Source organism: Canis aureus, chromosome 2, assembly GCF_053574225.1.
Source record: "Canis aureus isolate CA01 chromosome 2, VMU_Caureus_v.1.0, whole genome shotgun sequence".
Lineage (NCBI taxonomy): Eukaryota > Metazoa > Chordata > Mammalia > Carnivora > Canidae > Canis > Canis aureus.
In genome coordinates, this window is record NC_135612.1 from 58,880,841 (window position 1) to 58,902,630 (window position 21,790).

The 21,790-nt window shown below is 60.4% G+C and overlaps 1 protein-coding gene across 2 annotated transcripts in view; it reads left to right on the forward strand.

Moving 5' to 3' along the window:
* Positions 1–21,790, forward strand: part of RASGRF1 (Ras protein specific guanine nucleotide releasing factor 1) — a 93,398-nt gene that overhangs the window by 49,727 nt on the left and 21,881 nt on the right. Inside the window, exons 11-20 of one of the 2 annotated variants that reach the window (XM_077874582.1) lie at positions 2,278–2,341; positions 3,962–4,098; positions 6,061–6,143; positions 11,593–11,841; positions 12,499–12,555; positions 14,507–14,880; positions 17,015–17,140; positions 18,504–18,674; positions 19,111–19,217; positions 19,652–19,764. In XM_077874582.1, coding sequence (XP_077730708.1) covers positions 2,278–2,341; positions 3,962–4,098; positions 6,061–6,143; positions 11,593–11,841; positions 12,499–12,555; positions 14,507–14,880; positions 17,015–17,140; positions 18,504–18,674; positions 19,111–19,217; positions 19,652–19,764 — 1,481 coding nt within the window. The remainder of the gene's footprint in view (positions 1–2,277; positions 2,342–3,961; positions 4,099–6,060; positions 6,144–11,592; positions 11,842–12,498; positions 12,556–14,506; positions 14,881–17,014; positions 17,141–18,503; positions 18,675–19,110; positions 19,218–19,651; positions 19,765–21,790) is intronic. The other variant, XM_077874592.1, reaches the window with a different exon arrangement.

Sequence of the window (21,790 nt, forward strand, 5' to 3'; positions counted from 1 at the left end):
GAGCTGCACTCCAACTTCCCCCCTGACAAGTAAATGGTCAAAAAGGAAAAAAGTGAGGGGGAATCGGCACCTGCTCCTTCGCAGACCGCAGGGCCTTGGCTCATGCGGTCCACTTCTTCCTCCCCTGGAGGACCGCCGTCCCGTCCTCATGCTCTAGCACCACGAGCGGTAAGGCTGCACCCTGGGCAGACTCTACTACTCCCCAGCTCTGCTCCGAGCTCAGGCTCTGACCTCCGGACCTCGTCTGCAGTACAGGGGGTACCATCCTCACCAGGGGCTCTGTGGACACGGCAGCTGGCAGCAGGTACCCGCTCCGTCGAGGTGAAGCCCATGCGCCTGTGAGCTCAGCCTCCCCTGGAGGCTTGCCGGCAGACCTGGCGTCTGGACACGCTGCTGCCAAGAAGGGGCCAGAAGAGGCCAGAGCATCTTCCGGGCCCTGGATGCCCGGCCCCAAACCTCCCGCGAGCTGCTAAGAAACCACGTGCTGGCTTCAGGGAACATACCGCTCGTGTGAACCTGTGACGAATTAGCCGGTGGGCTGCCCCAGCGGAAACTTCCTTACAGTGAATACTCCAGTATCGACCGAGTTACGACGCATCAGGGAGAGCTTCCTCACTTGCCAGCTCCAGGTTTCTGCTGTGAGGCTGTCTGTCTGGGCGGGAGGGACGTCCCTCGGTCAGTGGGGCAGGTAGAGCTGCAGACTGAGTCTGAAAGCACCTGTTTTTATGTTTGTTTTATCTTATTTCATCTGGGGTGGGGTTGTTTGAGCTTCTACAGTCCCTTAGTGTAAAGAACTAGCAGGCGCCCGCCCAGCCTCGGTTTACCCACCTGCACCACAGGAGTGAAAACACCTGCTCCAAGGGGTTGCTGTGAGGATTCAGGGAGCAAGTACAAAGTGCGTGCCCTGTGCCCGGGACGCAGAACGAGCTCAGCAGGTGCAGGTCGGCATCGCTCTTGATTCTTTCGTGCTTGCACAATGATTGCTGCAGGCCAGGCACTGTCCCTGTGCATGTGTGCCCACCTCCTGCCTCCTCGACGGCCCGCTGAAGCAGGTGCCGGTACCGCCCCATCTTGCAGACGTCTAGAGGCCAGCCTTGGCGAAGCGGGGATTGGAACCCAGGCCAGCCGTCTGGTGCCGTGGTCTGTGCCCCGAAACCACAGGCTGCAAGTCAGACTGCTTCCCAGCACCCTGAGTCCCCCTGAAAGGGTCACACTGCACATCCAAGAGATTTAAAACTACCGTAAGATCTTCTGGAAGGAAGAGACTCAGAGCTGTGCAGGGCTTTGCAGATTGTCAAGCCCGGGGCTCACCCAAGGCCACTGAGGAGCAAGGCAAGAAGCAGAACCCAGGATTCGAGGTGCCCGGCTGCCCTCTCCAGGCCTCCTGACACCCCCCCCCCCGGGGGGGCAGCCTGCCCAGCAAACACTGCAGCTGGGTCTCTGTTGTCCTCAGTTACCATGCTGCAGAGCAGTGCCGTGTGACGAGTTACCCACAGACAGACTGGCTCGCAGCACTCACAGCCTCACACGTTCTGAGCGAGGCAGTCTGGTCAGGGCCTCACGGGGTTGCCTCCAGGCCCAGGGGCTGCATCAGCCTTCCCGGGGTGGCTTCCCCACGTGATGGTCGGCTTCCCCGAACACATGGTCTGAGGGACCCCCAGAGAGCCCGCAGGAGCTGCAGCACATGCTCAAGAGGGCGGATCATGGACCCCACCCACCTTTGGAAAGAGGGTTTCCACATCTTCCACCCACCAGGGTTGTGGCTACGGTCCCTGACCACAGCATCAGGGCCTCTCATACTCACAGATGGGAGGCACATTCCCAGTGTCCCGAATAACCAGCAGCCAGGAGGTGACCTCAGCAAGGTGACCTCAAGGCTCTCCCCGACCCCAACCCCAAGTGGCTTGGGGACCTCGGGCAAGATCCCTCATGCAGGTCTCATCTCCTTACCTATAAAATCAGAACAGGACCTACGATGTGACCAGTCAACTGGCCTGTGTCCCTACTGGTAACAGAAAGGTTCACCCCAGACTCGGGGCTCAGACTTTGCAGGCTTAGGGGCCCCCAACCCTCATTCGGGAAATGCCTGTGTGAGACAGTCCCACCTGATCCCCTCCACGGGGCCTCTTACGTGAGGATGACCAGAACACCCTCATGGAACACGCACACACATGCACACGCGCTCTCGCACTTGCAAGCCTGCATCCCACCCAGATGCGCCGGGCTCTTCCCCACACAGCCCCCCAGTGACCCGAGGCGGCCCCTGCTGTCTTTCAGAACGGGGTCATCTCCCTCATCGACTGCACCTTGCTGGAGGAGCCGGAGAGCACAGAGGAAGACGGTAAGTGTGCCGGCCACACGCACCCCTGCACGCCACAGATCCCTGTGCGCCCTCACTCATCCCGGCCCAGCCTGTGGGGATGGGAGGGTGCTGAGCCACAGCGAGCAGTTCCTGTCCTGGACCCAGAGGGCCCAGCTGGCAGGTGGGAGCCTCCTCCCTGTCCCACCTCCATCCATGCTCCTCAGGGCCCTGGACGCGTTGGTGCTATTAGGTTTGGGGTCACAGCACCTCAGCAAGCGCCCCTCATTCACGTGGCCATGGGTGCCCTGCGTGGTGGCTCCCCTGGGTCAGGGAAGAGCACAGAGCCACCCCTCTGTCCTCAGCAGGAGGTGTGGGGACACAGGTGACCCCAGCTGATGGGAGCAGGGGGGCTGCCCCAGCCTGAGGGGCAGCCTGAGGGGCCTCAGTGGGGAGGCAGGATGTTGAGCTGGAGTGGATGCTGCATGGGACCCCCCTCCCTGGGTGCCACTGGGCAGGGGATGGGGTCGTTGTCTTAGGTTAGTGGTGGGGTCACCACTATTGCTTGATTGGGCTGAGGCTGGGCCTTATGTCCCTTCAGCCCTCCCCTGGGGAGGACCCCAACAGGACTCCCCAGATGGGTGCCTCAGAGCGGGGCTAGGGCTCCATCTGGGGGCCCATGGGGGACATGGGGCCCTGTCCACACACACCTCCCCAGGGAGCCCCCAAGGGCAGGATAAACATGTGAAGTGATCCACCGGGAGTGCTCTAGGGCCACCGGGAGTGCTCTAGGGCCACCGGGAGTGCTCTAGGGCCATAGGCAGTAGAGGGCTGGCCCCCATGCTCCGCACTCAACCCGCTTCACCAGGCACCCCGCTCCTCACAGAGGTTGGCACTGTCCCGTCCCTGAGCCACCACACAGAACAGGTGGTCCCGGGCCCAGCAGGGAACCCTAAAACCCTCAAGTGTCAGAGCTGGAAGGCGAGGGGGCCCCAGAGACATCCCGCCTACTCATGGAGGACGTCGGCAGTGGGGGCAGGAAAGGCAGCCGCCCAAGGTCACATGGCCCGTGACAACAGAGCAGGGCCCTTCCTCATTCGGCCCCGCTCTCTGTACCCTGGGTAACATGGGCATCCCAAACAGCATCCATAAATTGTGATCTTGGTCTGTCCAAATAAACAGCCTCCCAGAGTCCAAGCAAGTTTTTCGGTTGAGAACAAGAATAAAAATGCCCAGAACACACTTTGGCTCTGGGGAGCTCTAAATTGAGCTAAATGTCCAGTCCTGCTCATAAAAATTGAAGATCCGAAGTTCCCCTTCTGGCCCCAGTATCACCTGGGGGTGGCGGGAAGGCCTGGCAGTGAGGCCAGTTCCAGTCCTGGCTTCGCCACTGCTGCCCTGACCCCAGGACGTCCTCCGTGGGGACTTCCGCTGCCCGCCGGGTAACCCTGGCTCTGCCGCTGGATGGCCCCACGTGCCGTCAGCCCCAAGTCTGCCCATCTCTGGAGTGGGGTCCCTCGCCATAGGGGGAGAGAATGTTCTATAGGCAGCACGTGGCCTGGTACCCAGCAGCCGCAGGGCCCTCGCCAGCGGGTAGGACAGGAAGGTCATCGTTAAAATGTCCCCGCTTATTCTGCTAACTCCGTGTTTTGCGACTGGAAGCCAAAGGATCCAGCCAAGACATAGACCACTTGGATTTTAAGATCGGGGTGGAGCCCAAAGACTCCCCGCCTTTCACGGTCATCCTCGTGGCCTCGTCCAGACAGGAGAAGGCAGCGTGGACCAGTGACATCAGCCAGGTGAGCAGGGCGCCTGCTCCTGGAAGCCCATGGTCCCTTCGTGCCTGAGCTGATTTGGGACGCGGGGGCAGCTCTAACAGAAAAGGCTCTAATGGAAAAGACGCAAGCGTCCTCTGGGTCCAGCGACGGCCACGGCTGAGGCCCAGGTCCCTTCCTGTTGGCAGAGCATGGGCAGGGAATCCCTGGCACCTGGGTCATGCCCTATGGTGATTTTTTAAACTCCAGATTCTTGAGCTCCCCTGAGCCCCCGCAGACTTCCCAGATGCCAATCTCTGGCACCTGGAATCTGTCTTTTAGCACCTGCCCCAGGCCATTGGCATGCACAGAAAAGTCTGAGCGCCACAACTCCAGGGTGCTGGACATCAGAGCTGGAGAGAGACGAGGGGCCCCACAAGGCCTAGTGTCAGCTACACAGAGAGGAGGGTTACTTGCAACTTCACCTGCACAAGCTCTGAGGTCGTGCACCCCACTGGGAGCAGCTCACCAGAAAGGGCAGGTTTCCCAGGGACCCCTGAGCAGACCCAGAGGGCAGAGGGCACCCAGGACCAGGGCAGAGATGTGAGTCTGGAACAGCCTGTCTGTGGCCCCAGGCTTCAGGACAGGCCTTCCCCAGGTAAGCACGACCCTGCTGTCCCCACAGCAGAGGAGCTCCTCTGAGGCCTGCCCTCTGCAGCGTGGCTGAGTGTGCTGGGAGCAGCCGACCATGAAGCTGGGCCTTCCCTCCACTCGGGGCTCCGCTCTCTCTAACGGTGCCCCCCCCCCAGATTTTGATGCCCCATTCCTGGGCTGCCCCAAGTGCCCACTCCCCCCAGCCTAGTGCCCATCTCGAAATGCTGGGGGCAGGTCGGGGTCCCATGTAGCAGGCGTCTGCTCATTCTGACATATGTCCTCAGAGCTCTCTGCGTGCCCCAGAGAAAGCCGGAAGAGCAGAAACTAGGAGACAGTGCTGATGCCCATGGGCGTCCAGGACCCCCCCCCCCCACCGCCCCGCACCCGACCTTCCCCGGGGCCCTCTGATGCCTCGGGGGAGCCCAGGCCAGAGCCAGGCACCCTGCATCCGCGGCTGCTGGTAGGACCAGAGCTGGAGATAGCCCCAGGGCTGTGGGTTGGAGATGCCGGGCTGGGAACACAAGGAACCAGAACATTCCTCTGACAGACCTCCACCCCCACCCCGAAGAACCAGGGGCCTAGGCTTGATGGGACACTGGTCCCCAGCAGACGACTGGGTCTCCCTGGCCACATTCTGGTGATGATGCGCTGCCCCAGCATGTGCATCCTCAAAACCAGGAGACTCAGGTGCGCCCCTGCCCTCATGCCCAGAAGCAGCCCTCCTGCGGCAAAGATATAAAGGCTTGGGGTGGGGGCGGGGTGAGGGGGCTAGGGGAAAGGAGAGCCCCCCACCATAGGACGTATCCTTTCGTTTGGGTGGGTCCTTCTTATTCGAAGTGGAATGTGGAGTTTGAGCTTTCAGAGGCTGAATAAACACAGGCATGTCCTCCCGGGTGGGGTTTGCGGCCTTATCACGTAGCCGTGGGCTGAATGGAGGCTCTAGTGTGTGGGAATGTGCGCGGGGGCATGGGGGCCCTGCTAGGTCAGCCTCTAGGAAAACCACCCTGTGACCCCGGACGACCTGACCTTGCCCTTCACCCAGACCCCAGAGGTCAACAACAGGGTGGCCAGGTCAGCGCCTCTCTTTGCCAGTGACCCAGCCAAGTAGGGCCTGTTATTCCCGCTTCCGAGTTAGGGACGTGAGGCTCAGGGAGGTCAGGTGAGTCCCCAAAAGGTCACTGAGGCAGGAGGTGGCTTCAGTCCATGTGAAGGAAGCTGCAGCCACCCTGCCCTTGCCAGCATGAGGATCCCTCATCAGGTGGGCTGCAAGCCACTCCCTCGAATGGCTACTGCAGCCCCGGGGTGGCAGGATGGCAGCCAGGGCTCTGACCCGGGGCCCCCCTCTGCTTCCAGTGTGTGGATAACATCCGGTGCAATGGGCTCATGATGAACGCCTTTGAGGAGAACTCCAAGGTCACTGTGCCACAGATGATCAAGTAAGTGCGCTGATGCCCACAGGCTTGGCCGCCGTCCAGACACGGCCCCACGGCCACAGCGACAGCAAGGGCTTCCAAGGCACCGGGCCACGTCTCCGGGGCTTGGGGGTGTCTGTCCACTGGTTTAAATTAACTTCTATTTGAATGAGGGCTCCGGCTTAGTGTTTATTGTTTTAAAATGTGGATTTTTGTGGTCAGCTGTTTAAACGATAACAGGAGTGAAGCTTTATGCATTTATTTTCATAACTATTTGTTTTTCCTGATTACAAAATGAGAACACTTCAAATACACAGGCTCTAGGTCCACCGTGTCTGAACGACTGCGGGGACCGGTCCACTGAGCATGCGGCCGGAGCTCCAGGCTGCTCTGCCTTCCTGCTCCCCATCCTCCCACCCTCCTTCCTGCTCTCCACCGCCCTCCACCGTCCTTCCTGCCCCAACCCTGCACCCAGGCAGGGGCAGGGGCAGCCGGCTGGCTCTCTGGCCTCTGTCCGAACCTCTGACCTCGGAACCTGCTGATGCCACATGAGCTGTGCCGGGACCCACATCTCACCAGGCCATGTAGCCAAAGACACCTGAGTGACCTGCTGCTCTGATGCTTCAAGGCGGTGCCCCAGGGAGCAGCAGGTGCATCGTTCAGCGGGTATGTGAAGGTGCCCACCTGGCGCCTCGGTGAGGACAGGTCCGGAGAGGCCTAGACAGGGTCATGCACACAAGCTCTCTGAAGCTTCTGGATGCGATGGCGAGGTATCGTTCTGCCCTGTGAATGTGTTGGGTCCGGCCGGGGCTGGCAGGTTTGAAAGGAAGACCTGGTCCCCAGCTCCCACTCTCACCTGTAAGTGGGAGAGGGTGATGCTCTCATCCAGTCTCCTGGGTTTGTTCTCCCATTTGGGGGTAGGTGGAGGTTGCATTTGTGGTTTTTGTTTTCTATACAAAGAGCTGGCGTCGTTTTTGTGGTTGAGGGCGATGCCTCAGACGACCCATTCCGGGAAGTTTACTGAATGAAGTCCAGCCTCACAAGGCCTGTCTCCGTGGCGCCAAGGCGCATCCTGAGCAGACCCTGCCGGCTTGAGCCCAGGACGCAGGAGCGAGAACCTGGCTGAATTCTCATGGCCCCAGGGCAGCAGCTGGCACCCCGTCTTTCTCGGGTGCAGAGAGGCATAGGGGTATTTGTTTTAACGAGCAAATTAAAATCACACGTGGAATTACGGGGAAGCATGTGGTAGGTGCCCACTCTCATTTTCTGCTGAGGACGTATCATCAAGGTAACAAAAGTGAGCAAGGCATCACCTGTGAAGGAAAAATAGCGAGTTTTAAACTCTGACAGTGACAGAGTAAAGGGAGTGTCCAAACCAAAGTGACCGCACCTAGGACCCGCTGCCCCCAGGGGGCGGGGTCCCGGCTCAGGCTGCATGCAGCATCCTCCTCCTGTGAGGCTGTGGATTATGCCCCAAGTCACCCCTCTGACGGGGAGCGAGTGGGGACCGAGGGCCTGGCTGGATGGCCAGTGACGAGGGGTCACCCCCTGTATGTGTGCCCACCAGCTTCTGAGTTCCGGGCACAGTCCCCATGTCAGACAGAGTCAGGACTGTCCTGATTCGGGGTTTGCAGTACAAGGAGGCACGAAGTCCCCTGCTGCCTCCCTGACGCAGGGAGTCCAGGTGCTCTGGAGCGTGGACGCTGGTAGACACGGACAAGAGAAGGGTCTGGCGCCATGCACAGAGCTGAGGGCCCCAGTGTGTGGCCTCAAGGACCCAAGGACTCGCCTGGAGATGGGATGTGCTTGGACCTCTCGTCCAGAAGTGGACAAGTGTGAAGAGAGAAGCAGGGCTGAGCCTCCAGTCAGGAAGCACCAGGGTCGTGCAGGACTGAAGACCACTTCTTGCAGGGCCAACAAATGTCTGGCCCAGGACCCGGAACTCGTGGCAGATGCTGCTCGTGGACTACAACCCTCTTGTAGGCCAGGCTGTGTGGGAATCATCAGAGCTCACGCCCTCTCCTGGGTTGCAGGAGCACACTCTCCTGGGTTGCAGATGGGACCTGAAGTCCAGGACAGGTTTGCACAGTGGGACAGAGGCCCTGTGACTGCCGACGATGACGGCCTGCTTGGAGCAGAGGAGACAGGGGACCAGGCTGTGTCCAGCCTTCTCTGCCTGTCTAGACACAGGAGGAGCCCAAAGAGAAGGTGCTCAAAGCAAACAGCTGCCAGAGCGTGTCCGCAGTCCCCGTTAGGCTGCCGGGCCTGGGCTGGACACACAGGGGTCTGGCATGGGAGGTGTCAGTGTTCCTGGGACAGCCTGGACACTGCAACTGGAGTGCTCCCTGCCTGCAGACACGTCTCCTGCTCATTCATTCTCCTGCTTTTTTTTCATTCTGGCGCCCACATCTCTCCTTCCTCTGGAGGCTCCTGGCGCCTTGCCAGGTCCCTCTGTGCACAGCTACTTCGTCCCTCGTGGGCTTAGCTGCTGTCGTTGCTGGAGCTGGGACAGTTTCTCAGGTGCCATCAGGGCATCACACCACTGACTCCAAAGCACCCAGGCCACTGGCTCCTCTGATGCCAGTCTTGTAGTTGGCTCCCAGTCAATCTTTGTGATCTCAGATCATTGTGTGTTTCCCTGAGTCCTGGAAGAAACACAAAGCCAAGTTATCTAAAGCGTCTGAGTCATGCAGCAACGTTTCCCTGGAAGGGGTTCTGGAAAGTCCATCCAAACTGCTTTGTGGCTTTTCCAGACTTTTCTCACCCTGAGAAGGAATCCCTGCTGCCCTGCTCATGGAAGGCACTCGATAAAGGTGGTTTGCTTTCCAATGAATGTCTCAAACCCCAGGGCTGTGTCCAGAGAAGGCCCTGAAAGGGCAGCGTCTGCACCCCTGGACAGGTGACCCCCCAGGAGACACCGTTTACTACCCACACAAATGGAGCACTGCAGTCTGCTCTAGGTCCCAGTGGTCGCTCACTTTATTAAATACCTGCGAAAGCCTATGAGGCAGACCTTACTGTGTCCATGTTATGGATCAGGAAGGGTAGGCCAGGAGAATTAGCACCGTGTCTCAGACACGTGGGACATGACGGTGACAGGTGTCAGTTGAAACCGTGTGTTCTGACCCCAAGCTCTGGTTCTTCCAACTAGACCACAGACACTGCACCTGTTGCTGCCATGACAGCCATTATGAGCCGAATTCGTCTATCTTTACATGCTTTTCCCCCTGAAAGCTCATTTTGATAAGATTTCCAAGCTTATCTTTTCAGTAACATCGTTTATTTATTTGCTTATTCTATATCCTTCAGATCGTGTCCCAGGACACAAAAGAGGTTTAAGGCAGCCTAGTGCCCGTATGTGAGAGCTGCCCAATAAAGTACCGCTGCCGGTGTGTCGGGATGAAGGGCAAACAACAGAGAGAAGAGATAGAAATCGAAACCCCGGGAGGTGGGGGTAAGCACGCTTGCTGTGGCCCCTGCTGGGGTCAGCGCCACACTGAACTCCAGGCTGCTCGGCAGCCACGCCAAAACAGAAACCATGATTCAGGGATTCATGACGTCCTGAAGGGCAAAACCACAGCTTCTCAAGTCAGGATGGAGCCACGCTGTGAGAGGGACGGAGCACCGCACCCACCCACCCACCCCCTCCCGTGGCCAGAGCGCCCAGGGCACTGTGTGTGGGACCACTGTCAGGGCTGCTGGTTCCCACTGCACCTGGAGATGCCCCCGACCTCAAGCTCCCCCACCTCGGAGAGGCATGTAGCAGTGCAGCCCTTCGGTCAGGTCCTTAGATCCCTGGGACCTGGTCAGTCACCTGTCCTAGACATGCTGCCCCCAGATCAATGTGGAAGGTCTCAGAAGAGTCAGGTTGCTCCATCTGGACTCCCATGCCGTGCAGAAATCACTGTGGCCAGGGGCGCAGGGCTCTGGAAGGTCCAGTCCAGGATACCTGCCAAACTCCAAGGGTCTCACCTTAGTCAAGTACCTGAGGTCCAACCACCAGCACTGGCTGAAGACAGACCCTAATTCTTCAGTAGGCAGCCAAGGGGAGGTCAGGGGAGCATGACTTGCCCTGCAGAGGCTGGCAAGGTGAGCCACTCAGGGCTGGAGGGTCCTAACCAGGGACATGGCAAGCTGGCCTCATCGGAGTGGCTCTCTAGCCGTGGGGGTGCTGAGGGTGGGAGGCATCCCTGGTCAGAGAAGGTAGGAGGATTATCAGGCTCTTGAGGCCAGAACACAGCAATTCATGTGTGATTCCTTGTGTGGCTCTTGATTGTGGTTTGTGAGCTCATTTTCCAGGGGGATTTATCGGAGAATATGTTGCAGGGCCTGGATGAGCTGTGCCCTGGGGTTGCCATAGCCTGGGCCCTCCCCTGTCAGGGGCTCCTAGACCACAGCCTGTGCGCCTGTACCTCGAAGCCATGGAAAGAGCAGACAGTGCACCCAAGCGTGCTCTGTGTTCCGTCCTCTTCCCCTCCCCCCCACACGCAGAGCCTGGGCTCCATCTCCCTCTCCCAGGTAGACCTTCTGAGGCCACTACCCGGGCCTCCACCTTCTATGGAGGCCTCGCTCCAACACCCCCTCCCCAAGGCCCCGAGGCCTTGTCCTTCCCCGTGGAAACCCCAGACACTCCATGTCCACCAGCAGCTGATGCCCAGAGACGTGTCAAGCAGCAGCTGGTTTTCCAAATTCTCTTCCTGTTTGGCCCCAAGGATTTCCCTTGGAGCTTCTTTGTACCTACTTGGTTTTTGCTGAGACATAATTCGTGTAACATAAAACTCAGTTTTTTAATGTGTGTGGTTCGGTGGACTTTGTGCATCACCATGCTGCGCGAACATCACCACTGCCTGATTGCATCATCCCAAATCCCCGTGCGTGCTAGCAGTCAGTTCCTCATCCCCGGGCAGTCAGCTGCCTACTTTCTGTGTCTGGAGACTTGGCTGTTGGGACATTTGGTATAAATGAAGTCCTATGATACGCAGACGGTTTCTGGATTCCCTCGCTTGGCATGTTCTCAAGACCCACCGTGCTGGAGCCCTTCCCCAAGCACGGTGCCCTGTCACAGCTGCGCAACCCTCCACGTGTGGACAGACCTCCCCCCGCCGGCTGTTCTCTCACCAGCAGGTGGACCCCAGGGTCGCCTCTGCTTTGGGGCAATGACGAATCGCAGAGCTGTGAACATCTGTGGCCAGATTTCCCTGTAATCCTGTCTTAGCGACATTATTTGTAAGTTCATTACATTTTGTCCAGAATTTTTAGGAGTTCTGTGTCGGGTATGTGGGACCTAGAACCAGCGTCCCATTCTTGCTCAGTGTCGTTCCCCCAGGCTGTCTTCGTCCCCATAGTCGGCCGCCCGCCCGTCCAGCCACCTGACCTTGGCGGCTGCACGCCGGGGAGACTGGGACCGGGCAGGAGGCAGCCGTGGCTCGCGGGTTCAGACCCCACCTCCCCGTGGCCGTCCCTCCCTCCGCAGATCCGACGCCTCCTTGTACTGCGATGACGTAGACATTCGCTTCAGCAAGACCATGAACTCGTGCAAAGTGCTGCAGATCCGGTACGCCAGCGTGGGGCGGCTGCTGGAACGGCTCACGGACCTGCGCTTCCTGAGCATCGACTTCCTCAACACGTTCCTGCACTCGTACCGCGTCTTCACCACGGCCGTCGTGGTCCTGGACAAGCTCATCACCATCTACAGGAAGCCCATCAGCGCCATCCCCGCCAGGTGGGCAGTGCCGCCTCCTCCCGACGGGCACCTCCCGACCTTCCAGGCTGGGAGAGGAGCGAGCTTGGCGTGCAGGGGCTTGCAGAGCCTGTGACCTGAGTTGGGGGGGGGCATGGGGCACCCCAGGAACCAGGCAACCCCTCTGCAAGGGTAGAGAGGGTGGACTGGCCCAGGCATCTCTGCCTGCAAGCCCTCAGGGGGGATGGAGTTTCGAGGGAACACTGCCCTGCCCTCCCTGCCCTCACCTCTCTCAGTTGTCCCCAGAGGGCAGCACTTCCCCACCTCCCAGGTTCAGAAAGCAGGGGTGAGGGAGGAATAACGGGAGGGTGGGAGGGTGGACAGAAGGACACAGAGAGGCAAAGACCCTCAGCCCTTCCCTGCTGGGACCCCACCCTGCTCCAGAGAGAAAGGGCACCTGTTCGGCCCACAGGGGCTGGCGCAGCCAGCCAGGACCCACAGAGGCTGGAGACCTGCCCCAGGGGCCCTGGACGTCCGGGGTGAGTGGGGGCAGGAGCCAGGGCCCTGGGCCATCCAGTACACGTGCAGCCCTGTGTGTGAGCCCGGACAGCGGGCAGGGTGGCACTGGCCCTCACTCTGCTTTTCCTCCTGCGCTCCTCGCTGCCCTGCTCCAACCGCTGTTCAACTGCCCACCCCCAGCTCTGGCCAAGCCTCGAGGGGCCCGGTGGGTCACCGTGAGCCCTGGGCCCCTGCCAGGTGAGAACCCGAAGGGTCAGCCCAGGAGCCAGCCCAGAGTGGCAGAGTCAGTAGGGCTTTGCAGACGGGCCAACCACCAGTCCCACCGCTGGGCACCAGCCTCTTAGCCCAGCCCTTACCCCGCTTCACCTGGTAGTTACCCCAGTGGGGGCAGTACGGAGAGGCATGGCGGGGAGTGACCCCAGGTGTGACCCAGGCATGCCTGCAGTGCAGCTGAGATGCACAGGGAAGGCTGCTGTGAATTGTCATCAGCACAGCGAGGCCAAATCCCGAGAGCTGCCCTGTGGTCTGCCAAGTTCGGGGCCCGGGACCCGAGGGACCTCACAGCTCCAGGGAGGACTTGTCAGGAAGTGGGAGGGACCAGCAGGGGCCTTCCTTTTCTGCCCAGACCTCTGCCGTGGACAGGCCGGCCCACCCCAAGCCTCAGAGCCCCCACCGAATGCCCCTCACCCTGGGGTGAGACGGGGCAGGAGCCTCAGCGCTAGGGCTACGGGAGCAGAGCAGATGTCCTACTGGCTCCCCGTGGCCACTGGGCAGCCACACTGGTCCCAAATGAGAGCCCAAGATGTGAGGAGGGGCCACAAGGCCTGGTGGCTCTAAGCACCCTCTTCCCCCCGACACCTCTGCTGCCAGAGCAGCCACCTGCCCAAGTGCACCCCCGTGTCCCCACTTCCTCAGCCTGGCCACTCCAGCACTCACTGCCTACCTGCTCTGGCCCCACCAGGGCAGGGCAGGGCAGGGCAGGGCAGGGCTGTCTCTCTCCTCTGACCCTCTGAAACCTCGGCAGCCAGCTTTCCAGGGGCCCCAAGAGAGCTGGACAGACCCCCATCTAGGCTGGGTTCACACGTGGAGGAGACTATTCCCAGGGGCCCAGAGAAGGTCTGTCCTCTGCAGAACACAGACCCGGTCCACACGTCTGAGTGTATTATCACATGCGTGTCAGCCGCTTCCAGCCTGGCCCTGCGGCGTGGGCCCCGGTGTGAGGAGGTAGGGGCACAACCAGGATTGCTGGGAGACCCCGCCTTCCACCCCTGCCCCAGGCTTGCCCTGAGTCTGGTCGAGCGCCCTGGTGACAGGCAGAGGACTTGGGGTTTGGAGCCAGGCGGTGTCCTGTCTCTGAGCCTCAGCCTCCCCATCCATAAGCACCCTCAGGACCTGTGTGAGGTCGAGGTGGGGCATCCATAGGCTCAGCGTGCCCTGGAAGGCCATGCCCCTGCCCAGACCACAAGATGGGACACTTACTAGCACATGCAGACCTGTGGCCACACCATGTCATCACATTGCCCTTTGGCCCTGTGTCCACTCAAACGCACCTGCTCAGAGGATTGGCCCAGATGCCAGGCGTCCCAAGAGTGGCACTTGAAACTGGCCTCGATTCCTAGGGTGTCAAGGACACAACCAGCCAGAGTGGGCAAAGGAAATGTTTTCCCTGCAACCCTTGCAATCCTAGCAAAACACCAGGGATGTTTCCCAATGAAGTGTCCCCCAAAAGTAATATTGGGAAGTTTCCAACTCAGGGTGCAGCGTATCCACGGAAGGGCTTGCACGATGCAGAATTTAGCAGGGAATCAGGACAAAGTCGTCCTGACCTGGCAGAGGCCAGATCCAAGCTGAGCGAAGGCCCGAGGCCGAGGGAGTCAGGCTCCTCGATTCAAATCAGTGGTTCCGCTCCCAGCGGTGAGGCTGTGCCCCCCACCCAGTAGCACCTGTCTGCTCACAGCTTCTGTTTCCACGAATCACACCCTGGGGTCTGTTTCTGCAATTGCAGCTTCTCCCAGGCGGCTGTTCAAGGAGTGCGTCCAGGCGAGCGGTGCCGGGTGGGCATCAGTCACGAGGTGGCCCCCTATGTCCTGCCGCCCCCGGAGCCCCAGCGGACACAGAGAGCCCCCTGGCCTGGGAGGGCAGCCAGGCCCACGCTGACCCTTGGTCTCTGCCTCCGCCCACCCCACAGATCACTAGAGCTCTTATTCGCCAGCGGCCAGAACAACAAGCTTCTGTATGGTGACCCTCCCAAGTCCCCGCGCGCCACGCGCAAGTTCTCCTCACCGCCACCCCTGTCCATCACCAAGACGTCATCCCCCAGCCGCCGGCGGAAGCTGTCGCTGAACATCCCCATCATCACGGGCGGCAAGGCCCTGGACCTGGCCGCCCTCAGCTGCAGCTCCAACGGCTACACCAGCCTGTACTCGGCCGTGTCCCCCTTCAGCAAGGCCACGCTGGACACCAGCAAGCTCTTCGTATCCAGCAGCTTTGCCAACAAGATTCCAGACGAAGGTGAAACGGCCACTGAGAAGCCCGAAGAGCCCGTGGCTCTCAGCAAGCAGAGTGAGTGGACGTGCGGGCCAAGCCATCCCCTTGGCCCCAGGCCCCACCAGGCTGCCCCAGGGCAGGAGGGCTTGGGGGTCCCAGCGGATGGTGGTGGCGGGCAGAGTCTGGGCAGGAGGTGGCCACACACGTGCAAGCCCAGCCTGCAGGGACCCCAGGGCATCTGATGAGCGATTCTGTGGTCAGGTGCCTAACAATGCCACTTTGTCGTGCATTCCCCCGGGTCTGTCTGTCTGTGGGGCGGGTCCTTGACCTGGCCCCTGGCAGGCCCGGGAGAGAAGAGGCCACCAGACCTAGCTTCTTCACGCTGGGATTCACGATGCGGCCAAGCAACACGGCCACACATGAACGTGGGGATGTCTGATGTACTGTGTCCAAGGGATGTTCGAGGGGCACCAGAGGTGGGCTGGGGACACTGTCTGCAGAGTCAGAGTAGGCTTTCTGGGGTTCCAGGAAATCTAGATTTTCACCAGAAGGAAGGGAGCACAGTGGAGCAGGCAGGACCAGAGCAGGGTAGAGCATGGTGTGATCAGGACAGCCGGCACTCGGTGTGGGGACAGCGCGGAGACCAGGAGGGACAGGCTGCAAACTCCCTACTCTCCATGCTCCTGACTGTTCCAGAGGGCGTCTCTTTGGATGGTCGGTCCATTCTCTTAGTTCAGCTCAGGACACATCCTGGGCACCCCAGGTGCAGTGTGCATGCATGTGTGTGAATGCATGCACGCACACATGCACACAGAAGCACACACCCCAGGCCCTGAGAGAGAGGCCTTTGGAATGACATTGAGGTCGGTCAGGATTTCTCCTCTGTGCGTCAAGGGGAGGGGAGGCAGGGAGCGCCACCAACAGGAACGGCTGGGGAGGAAACCCAGTGACCCATGTCCCCTAGTGACATTTCACCATGACACATACAATAAACAGGTGATGTGCACACCCAAGTTTGTCACCAAGGGAACAGCCCCAAATGCCAACCTGCGGGTACAAAGGACAGGGTAAACCATATGACCTAAACCCACCATGAATCTGCACTTGTCACATTCTGAAATTTCATACAAGACGGTCCTGAAATGTGGTCTCAAACAGGGCTCCTCGGCCAGTGATCAAGGGGCCCGAGAACCCGTGTAATTGTGCACCAAATTGTGTGTGCACGTGTGTGTGCAAACATTCGTTTCTGAAGAGAAGGTGTGTCTGGATCTCAAAACAGTGTAATTTCACTTACTTTCCAGTTGAGGAAAACTGAGGATCAGATAGATTAAGAGCTTTGGACCAAGAGCTCACTTTTAACATAACTCGTCCCTTTTTCCCAAAGTGCATAAACCACGAGTCTCCCAAGGTTGGGCAGACTGCAAGTTACCGCCAAAACCAGGACCCTTTTTATAGTGACCAGAGAGGCATGAGACCACAGGGGCAAAGCAGGACTTCCCAGGCAGGGGGCGCAGGTGGTCACCCTAATGAGGATGCTTCACGCACTTGCACACACATGAAACACACGTGCACATGCACACATGCACTCAATAATGCGCGTGTTCACATGCACACATGCTTGAACATGCACTCCTATTTAGACTGCACATATGCACATGCACTTGCATTCACACATGTACACATGCATACACACATGCCCATGCACTCATATTTAGATGTGTACATACACACACATATGTATGTGTGCACTTGTATTCATGGGCATACACATGCACACATGCACACTCATTCACATGCACACTGCGCAAACATGTACACACAGGCACACTCATTCACACGCACACATGCACACACACAGCGAGGGGTCTCAGGGCACAGCACCTCACTACTCAGGGTGTGGTCCATGACCTGCCACATGGGTATCCCCTGGGGGCACATGAAGGCTGTGCAACCCCCTGGACTCCCAAGTCAGCACCTGCGTCCTGATGAGGTCCCAGATGTGCCCCTTTAGGTCTGAGAAGCCTGGGGAGGAAAAAGCCATCTTGGAGACTCATGGCCCCTGTTGGCACAGGCCCCACGGCAAATAAAGCTGTCATGCCGTCATCGCAGGTCAATCCCAAACCTGCTGTGATCTGCTTCAATAAATTATAGGCCTGAATGTTTAAATGAATGACTCCTGGAGACGTGGCATATTTCTTCTCTCCCCCAGGCTCAGAAGTCTCCGTGAGGGAAGAGTCCGATAACGATCAAACCCAGAGTGACGACGGGGACACTGAGGCGTCCCCAACCAAATCGCCAACAACGCCAAAGTCAGTCAAAAGCAAAAATTCCTCAGGTACAGCTCAGCACTCAGAAGTGACACACAGATTCCCAGAGGACGTGGAGGCCCAGGCCAGGGAGGGCAGCAAGTCACACTGAGCACAGGCTGGTGGGCGTCCCCATCGCAAGACCAGTGACCCCGAGTGCAGGGCCACTGCCATGAGTCACAGCCCGAGGGCAACGGCGGGGCCCAGGCATTAGCTGCCCCTCTGTAGCCTAGTCACCCCAACCCTAGACCGGATGGTGCCACCAACGCAGGAGGGCAGGAGGTTCATGGGGAACCGGGCTCATGAGCCCTGGGCTGGGTCCATCCGTGGTCGGGCAGCTCCGTGGAGCCGCCAGGTGGTTTCTGGTTATGGAACGAGGAAGGACACTGACAGGTCGTGACCCCCCCCAAACCTGCCTCATGATGCTGAGGCATCTGGGGTCCCCTCGCGGTGGCTCCCAGTGCCCAGGGCAGGGCAGGCACTCTGGCTCACCTCCCGGGTGGCCCTTCCTGCCTCCAGCCCGCGGACCAGGTACAGCCAGAGTCCCAAATCCCCAAGCTGTCCAGGCCTTCCAGGGAGACCCCGTGAGTCCCAGGGCCGCCCAATCGTGGGCGCCAAGTATCAGAAATAAGTTCTGAGTTTTCAAAATAAATCCCTTGCCTGCTACAGCGTAAGTGCTGTTACTTCATCCTGAGTGTGGAATTCCGTCCAGAGACTTAAAGATGACAGGAAAGGTTTCCAGAGTCAGGTTCTCCAGCTCTGACTGCTAAAAACGAAGTGTTATTTAGCACGGACGACCCATGGCGGGCGTGTAGCATTTCACGCAACACTAATACTCATGTCTGTAACCTTGACACCCTCTGAGGTAGGTGTTAACGTCCCCGTTCACCCGAGGCCACACAGCTAGCTGGGGCGGGCAGCGCGTGGAGGGCAGGGCCCAGCCCACCCCTGGGCCCGGGAGCCCATCAGTGGGAATTACTGACGCGGGACACTGGACATTCATTCGCAGTAGGCGGAGAGCGGAAGGGATCCCGCGATGCCGTCCGCAGGCAGCCAGGCCCCCAGAGCGCGGGGGTAAAGGAACAGCAGAGGTGGACGGGGCAGCGGGCTGGGGACTTCCTGTGGACCAGCAGCAGCTCAGCAGAGAAGGGGGGCCTTCCCCTGCCCCGAGACCACCCTGGGGGTGGCACGCCCCCTCCAGGCCCTGAGCAGGGGAGCGGCCCCACCTCCTCCTGCTAAGCCCTTGGCAGGGGGGGCAGTGAAGACAGGCTGTCCCCTTGAGGCTGCTCCGGAGGGAACCCCTGGTTTCTTTTTTTTTTTTTTGAACCCCTGGTTTCTAAGAGCCACAGGTGGGACCAGAGAGCCTGAGGGTCACTTTCATTCCCTGCGCAGAGTTCCCCCTCTTCTCCTACAACAACGGGGTGGTCATGACCTCGTGTCGGGAGCTGGACAACACGCGCAGCGCCCTGTCCGCGGCCTCTGCCTTTGCCATAGCCACGGCGGGAGCCAACGAGGGCACCCCGAACAAAGAGAAGTACCGGAGGATGTCCCTGGCCAGCACAGGTACACGGGAGGGGGCCACTCAAGGCCCTGTCCGGGCTCAGCCCAGCTGCACTCGGCAGCGACGGGCACCTGTCCCCTCTGGGTGCCCGGGGTTCACTGCTCCCACCTTGAGCAGTGCCGACCCCCCACCAGCCTGCTTACTCAGTAAAGCCCCCAGCCCGCAGCACCCACCCCTGCACGGCACTGGTCCTGTGGCGGGGTGCAGCGGGGGCCCCAGGACCAGAGCTTCCAGTAGCGGAGGCGGAGGCAGATGCACTGCGTCCAGAGAGGCCATGGCCTCCATCCTCACCGCTCACCCCCTGGGGCTGGTGGCTGGGTGTCTTCCTGCCCCTGCCCGGTGCCACCCACCCCCAGCCACGGCCACAGCCCTGCGTACCCCGATGAGAGCCAAGCTTGGCTTCTTGCCCTCATGTCCCCCCGACCCCTGTGCCACCAGGGTTTCCCCCTGACCAGAGGAACGGGGACAAGGAGTTCGTGATCCGCAGAGCGGCCACCAACCGCGTCCTGAACGTGCTCCGCCACTGGGTCTCCAAACACTCGCAGGTGGGTGGGAGGCCCCAGCGCCAGCCACCCCCCCCCCGGAGCCGTTGCCAGGACAACAAGCAGGATAAGCAGGACATCAGGGCAGCAGAGGCAAAGGCCCAGGCCAGCCATCCAGCACTCCCAAAGGGGCTGCCCCAGGGCCTCACTGGGGACATCCCAGGGGACAGGGGCCTGTGTCCCTCCCTCCAACTCTGTCTGCACCCCCAGGGCGCTGGCCTTGGGGCACAGCCAGCCAGGGATGACCCTTACCCTCACCCAGGGTGTTACCCCTGAGTGTCTTTAGGCCCCCGTGGTGCCTGGCTGCACAACCAGGGAAAAGGAAGACAAGGCAGCCAGCCTCCGTGGGCAGAAACAAACTCCAGCCTCCACGTATGGCTGGACAGGGACCAGGTAGCCAGGGCGCAATGACCAGAGCCACCATGTCTTCCCCGCAGGACTTTGAGACCAATGACGAGCTGCGATGCAAGGTGATCAGCTTCCTGGAGGAGGTCATGCACGACCCAGAGCTGCTGACCCAGGAGAGGAAGGCTGCGGCCAACATTATCAGGTGGGGGCACCTGGCTGAGCTCAGCGGGAGGCCCAGGGGGGCGGAGAGGGGGTGGGGGTCAGGCTCTGCCTCCACAGGGCAGGCAGCTGGGAAGAGCCCTTCCCACAGGCTAGCTTCAGGCAGGTATGTGGGGGGAGGAGCCCCTAGTGGCAGGGGTGGGGAGGCCGTGCACCCCTCTTCTGCAGATGCCCCCCCAGCAGCTGGGCCATGTGTCCTTCCTCCTTCCCCCAACCTGATCTCCTTGAGGGGGAGCCTGGTCTCCTCTCTGTGTACAGCCACCGGCTCCCGTCCACACCACCCTCTGTGGCAGCTGCTGGCGCCCAGGCGGTCCAATCTCAGGGTCAGAGGGAATGCAAAGTTCAGCTTCTCGGCCACATAAGCCACGCGGCGCCAGGAGCTGTACTCGCGGTCTGACCCGGGCAGGTCCCCTCCCTCGGCCTCCGTTTTCTGCCCCATAAAATGGGTGAGCAACACCTGTCCAAGAGCTGTGGTGAGGCAGGGGTGAGGTCAGCTGTGGTGTCTGCAGCTCAGCGCGGGGCTGTGGGGCACAAGGCCGCTGTCCCCCCACCACTGTCACTTGGCTGACCTGGACCGTCCCCCCAAGCCTTGCCTGGGTGCCAGGGCTCAGGGTCAGGCTCATTCTCCCTGCTTCTAGCCCCCCACCCATAGGCACTCTTTGTGACCCAGACTGGCAACCACTTCCTGCCCGGAGTTGGAGTCTCCAGCCTTCCTCCTCCTGGACGTCCACCTTGCTTCCCACAGCCCCGGCTTGGGCCCATCAGCCCCTGGGCTCAGAGTCCACGGGGCCTTTCAGGCTCCCCTCACCTTCAGCACCCGCGGCCCCCACACATGCACCCGCACCCACACACCAGCAACACAAACACACGCACATGCACCTGGTCGCACACATACACACACCTGCACATATGCACACACGCACATGGATATACACCTGCACACATACACACACAGTCGCACACATACATGCACACACGCACACATGCAAATACCACATGCACACACGCACTTGCACACATACACCCATACATACACCTGCACACAAACGCAGCTGCATGTGTGTACCCACATACACACACCCAGCCTCACACACACAGCCGGCCCCCAGGGTCCTATCCCTCCCTCAGGAGGTGCACAGAGCCCCAGACCCTACTGACCAGGCCCCTCAGCCCGGGAGCTTGATCTGGACGCTGCCTCTGGTGCCGTGAAGAGCGCAGCCTGGTATCGGGTGGCCCTGCTTGAACGGCATGCACACCGTAGCCAGCTGTGGCACCCTGGGCCAGACGTTCTCTGTGTGACCATCACCTGGCCATAAGTTTAACTAAAAGTGCCATCTGCAGGGTGGACATCCAGGGGTTTGTGTCTGTCCACCCAGGCCCTGCGGGCCCCAGGCCTCATCCTCTGCCCCAGGGGTCATGCTGCTGTCACATCAGGGACGAAGCACTGTGGCCGACTCAGAGTCCACCCTCACTCCCCACCACAGCCTGGTGTGCACCCTGCACCCCCAGGCCACGCCACCTCCTTCCTCCCACACACAGGCCACCTCTGGGCCTCCCCACCTCCTCTGTTTCTCCATGTCTGGAAGGCTCCACAGAACTCCTGCCCACTCTGCCGTCCAGGCCTGGGGTTCCTTCTTCCTTCTGTCGTTCCACACACATGTCAGAGCAGCGGCCACAGGACCACCCGTGCTGCTGCCCGAGCACCAGGTGTGGACAGACCAGAAGTCAGCCTGCCCTCAGGGGCTCCTGGCCTGGGGTGGGGGGGTGTAACGGGAGCCAAGCGTGCACACTGCCTCCCCAAAGCCTGGAGAGGAGGGCTTGAGGGAGCCCCAGGAGGAGGCCTCGCCCAGCCAGGAGGGCCAGGGAGCTGATCCCGATGGTCAGACCTTCAGGGAGATGTCCGTGGTGCAGGAGAGCGCAGAGGCAGAGGTGGGGCAGCCCGCGGGAGCCTGCCACGGGCTTGATGGCTCCAGTGGGCACGGGGAGGGGCACCGCCGAGCTGAGGCCAG